The 4,710-nt window shown below is 46.0% G+C and overlaps 1 protein-coding gene across 1 annotated transcript; it reads right to left on the minus strand.

Annotated features, from left to right (window-relative positions):
* Window positions 1–521: 521 nt before the first annotated feature.
* Window positions 522–3,155, minus strand: LOC104267704 (tropomyosin alpha-1 chain-like). Its single transcript, XM_009865180.1, has 7 exons — window positions 3,022–3,155; window positions 2,638–2,755; window positions 2,291–2,361; window positions 1,951–2,026; window positions 1,334–1,396; window positions 1,185–1,254; window positions 522–621 (listed from the first exon to the last, which is right to left on the minus strand). The coding sequence occupies exons 2-7, from the start codon at window positions 2,749–2,751 to the stop codon at window positions 539–541; spliced, it is 477 nt and encodes a 158-aa protein (XP_009863482.1). The 5' UTR covers window positions 2,752–2,755; window positions 3,022–3,155; the 3' UTR covers window positions 522–538.
* Window positions 3,156–4,710: the final 1,555 nt, after the last annotated feature.

Consider the following 4,710-nt stretch of genomic DNA (forward strand, 5'->3'; position numbering starts at 1 on the left):
CCAGTGTCTGATGCAAGCCCAAGTTTTCTTCTTTCGCTTGAGCGAGTTTTTCTAGGGAGAAAGCAAAAAAAACCACCATGTAACCACGTAACTCGGCGGCTTTTCTCCATCAGTCAAACCCAGCGTTACTTACCTTACGATAAAATTATAATCGCAGCCCTAAAACGGGGCTAAATTTGGGGGGAATTGCTCTAATTGGGCGTGTAATGGGACGGGCTTAACGGGACGCGTCCTTCAGAGCTGTCACCGTCCAGAGGATTTCTCCCCCGGCATCGCAAGCCCGCAGCGAATGCGCTCAGATGTGAGGAGCTGAGCTTATTTTCAGCGTCACAATTAGCCTATTTTAGGTGAATAATAAGGAAATACACCCCAAAAATGATGAAAGGTAGAGGTATCTTGTTTTTATTGAGCTCAGTTCTTACAGAGGAGGCGGAAGGGTCCCTGGTGGAAGCTGCGCGGGAGCGACAGGTGTTACAGGCAAGAAAAGCTTAAGAAACGGAGCGAGTGAGAGCGGCCCCCGCCCCCCCGGAGGCGCGGATCACAAAGAGGTCATGTCATTGAGGGCATGGTCAAGCTCCTCGCTGATCGCTTTGTACTTCAGCTTCTGAGCGTAGAGCTCGTCTAGCGGTGGCGAGGGCAGAAGGCACGTTTCAGCGAGAAATGCAGAAAAACAAGTCCAGAGAAGAGGAGCACAGGAGGAGGCCCGAAGAACAGTCAGAGGGCAGCAGCCAAAGCAGTTGGGGAGGAAACAAAGAAGAAAACAGATGCACCATTGAGTACTGATATGAAAGCGAAAAAGTCCACACAGCTGCCCGGTCAGAAGCTTCAGTGACGTTTCTTTTTTTTTGCCTTAATCCCACAAAATTATTTTTCAGTAATCGGATGAAGCAGGGCTGTGATCTTGTTATTAATAGGAAGAGCCCCTGAGCCCACGTGTCTGCGTTGGCCAAAGTCAGGTTATTGTCACCAACTGTTTGAAACAGAACCTCGCTCAGGAAAAGCTCCTCCAGCCAGGAGGTTCTGCGGGACAGATGTGCCCAGCGGACACGTCACACCGAGGTGGCAACAGGCCCAACGAGCGCTTCTGTCCCTCCCCGATAAAATTGAATACCCCAAAACTCCTACAATTTGGTTTTCTGATTTGAAACCGACCACTTTTAAATGAAACTCAAGGAATTTCGTACCTTCCAGGTCATCAATAGACTTTTCCAGTTTGGCAACTGTTCTCTCCGCAAATTCGGCACGAGTTTCAGCCTAAAAAACAGCATTAAATATTGTGATCGGATGCTGTTAAAGTGATCCCAAAATACAGAGTGAGGATGGACAAACTTACTTCTTTAAGCTTGTCGGAGAGAATCTTGATTTCTTCTTCGTATTTATCTTCTTTTTCCGAGTACTGTGAAAACAATAAACACTCTTTAAGGGAAACTGTAGGAACAATAATAAATGTTTATGAAACCGTGACCTATTTATTTATAACCACTTTTCCTTCTACAACAGCTGCACAGACCATTTCCGTACCTTTCTCCTCTGCACCAGGACATTTCAAACTCTGGTTCATAAACCATCATTTTCAGACTGGGCACGTCCAAGTTCTAAGGGATTTACCTTCTTGTGCAGCGCTAAATCAGCTGAACCGTTTAAGGAAATCAGGAGTTTTACCCATTTCCTTTATTAAGAAGGTAAAAACCACAAAAAGAGCAAGATCCGAAAACGGCAAGCGGCATTGTGGGGCGGGAAGCGGAGATTTTGGTCCTGGCTCGGGGCAGCGCGGCAGATCGGTACCAGATCCCCGACTTGGGTTTGGGCAGAACGGATCGAGCGTCACCAACAGTCTCTCCTGAACGGGCCCCCAGCCAACCCCCTTCACTTTCTTTGTCCTTCTGGATTATTTCTCTGCATTTTATTTCCAAGGTTTGACTTTGCCCCTAGTTTAGTGAAAGAACCAACCTTTTCAGATTGAGCTTCCAAAGACTTCAGGTTGTTGGTGACATTCTTTAACTCCTCTTCAAGGTCACTGCATTTACTATAGGGAAAAAAAAAAGAAGAAAGTACAAATTACAACTGTCGCTGATATGACTCAATTTAATTTTCAAGAAGTCTAAAAATAAAAGGGACGAAGTAATTGTAATTATGAAGTCTGAAGGGAGAAAATTGGGTATAGAGGGTAGAAAAAAAGCTTTTCTACATATCTCTACATGCCTGCCTACCAGCAGTAGATTTTCCTAATGAGAGAGAGCTTTGACCTTTCCCGTATTCTGAACTGTTTCACGTATACGGAGTTACTCACACTTCAGACACCTCTGCGCGCTCCTCGGCTCTTTCCAGTTCACCCTCCAAAATAACCAGTTTGCGGGCAACCTGTGAAGAGACAACAGCTGCATCCAGCCAGCTCGTAATCTCTTACGCGTTTCAAAGCGCGACGCCTGGGCCTTCCTTCTGAATGATGAGACAAAATACACACGCACAGACACACAGGCTTTTTCCCCAAGTAAGTTGTATTTTGCAGTGTTCTTAACTTTAAACCCAAAGTGAAACCATCAGGCGGTGGAAAGCTACAAGAAGTGACTAAACTGGAAAGTAATAAAGCTGTTCCCAGTTCTCCCGTATGTTGAATCACTTCCTCATCCCTCTTACCTCTTCGTATTTGCGGTCAGCTTCTTCAGCGATATGCTTGGCCTCCTTCAGTTGCATTTCCTGAATTTCCATTTTCTCTTCATCTTTCATTGCTCTGTTCTCAATAACCTTCATTCCTCTGTGGAAGTCAGAGCAAGTATATTTAATGTAGAAGCATTTCAGCGCTTTGAAAGGTCCTAAACTGGAATTGCTGCACTTGTAACCAAAAAGTGCCCGGTTATGACCATACTACCAGGTTCTTCAGGGCTAATTACTCACTCAAGCTTCTAAAAAAGTCCCGAATCTCTGACCCGCAATCCGCATTAGCGCACGCAGATGACGATACAGGAATATTTGTCATATCTATTCTTTTTTTTTTACCAAAAAGAAAGAAAGGAAATGTACCTCTCGCTCTCATCCGCCGCTTTCTCAGCTTCCTCCAGTTTCTGCAGGGCTGTGGCCAGCCGTTCCTGGGCACGATCCAACTCCTCTTCCACCAGCTGGATACGTCGGTTCAGAGCCGCCACCTCACCTTCAGCCTGCGTGAAATACAAGCAGCCCGAGTTGATGCAAATTCTCTCAACTAATCGGTTTTCCTTAAAACTGCCCCTCTCAGTACAGGCAGGAAGCTCCAGGAACCCTTCCTTCTCTGCTTTTTGTTTGTTTTAAGCTGTGGCATCTCAGGAATTTCAAGGTACGGAGTATGTGCTTCTCCTTTCTTTTTTAAGGGTACTTATCATTCCTGCCATACAACAAAGGATTAGACACGCCAACGGAAAACTATTTTCATATCCCTTCACTGGGCAGGACCTGCCCATTAAGATTGAAAAGTTACGAACTGTTTCCATAACAGCTCATTCCAAAAAGCTTCATAGCTGATTCCTCTGCTTTTGGTTTCAGCACAGATTGCAGCAACATCCTGCCACAGCACGCAGCTGAAGCTAAAGCCATTTCATTACCCATCATGGGCTCCCGAGCCTGCAAACGCTATAGAATTGTTATGAGGTCAGCTGGGCAGATCGACTTGGCCTCAGTGTGGGAGAGTCAGTGTTCCTTGGAACAGAAATAGGGCAAAATTAGGTATGTTCTTCAAATAAGTTCACTCTCCTTTTTTTTTTTTCATTGCTTCCTGTGGTACTTAAGAAATGAGCCAGAAAGCATTTCTTAATAATGAGGTCTGTTTGTATGTTATTGAGTAAACTGCCCAGTAATTGGAAACACTATTTGTGTTTAAAAAAGACACTAGATAATAAATGGAGAGGGGAGAAACGCTCGCAAGCACAAAACATGAACAAGCTGGTGTCCACAAACACACGGTGTTTACTAAGACACGGCTGCTTTTATGCTTCTTACATTGAACACTTTGGAAAAAAAAATGCTTGTTTTGCTGCAGCTTCGCAAATTTGGTTCCTGACTGCTCCTCCTAAGCTGGAGGAAGTGGTTTCCATCCAGAGCCATTCCATCTTGGAAAGGATTTCAGTGACTGATCCAAATGGAAGCTGACCCAGGATTCCTCTAGCCATACATTACCCAGCATTTCGGCTGTTTTCTGCCTACTGCTATGTGTTTAACTTTCTCGATTTACACACAAGGAGTCCATCACGTACAGAACTGGCCTCTGTTAGGCGGCAGTCTGCAACTCCTTCCGCTAGACAGGGCGCTTTTTAAGTCATATTTTAATTAAGCAAGATTCCAAAGCTATGGAGACGGGGCCACTGGGAAGCTGGAGTCAGTCTGGCTCCACCTCTCCCAGCAGCAGCCCGCAGTCCTTATACGGTAAAACTAACTCGCTGACATGCGATAAAATAGCAGGAAGATGCCGGGAAGGCTAATCACACACAAATCTAAGTGAAACCAGCTGTCCGGCCCCGGGAGAGCCGCGCACTGGTGGAGAGTTCTCATTTCCCTGTGAGAACCGGGAGGGAAAGTTATTTTCCAGCAGTTCGGACATTTCCCAGCTGTGCTGCAGCCAGCGGTGGCGCCGAGAGGCGGGAACTCCCCGCCCGATGTCGCGCAGCGCTTTTTTCCTAATTAAACAGCCATTTCCTACTAAACTCGCAACCGCTCGGTGCTCGCAACGCCTTTCCCGACGGG

This window comes from Apaloderma vittatum, unplaced genomic scaffold (assembly GCF_000703405.1).
Source record: "Apaloderma vittatum isolate BGI_N311 unplaced genomic scaffold, ASM70340v1 Scaffold42532, whole genome shotgun sequence".
Lineage (NCBI taxonomy): Eukaryota > Metazoa > Chordata > Aves > Trogoniformes > Trogonidae > Apaloderma > Apaloderma vittatum.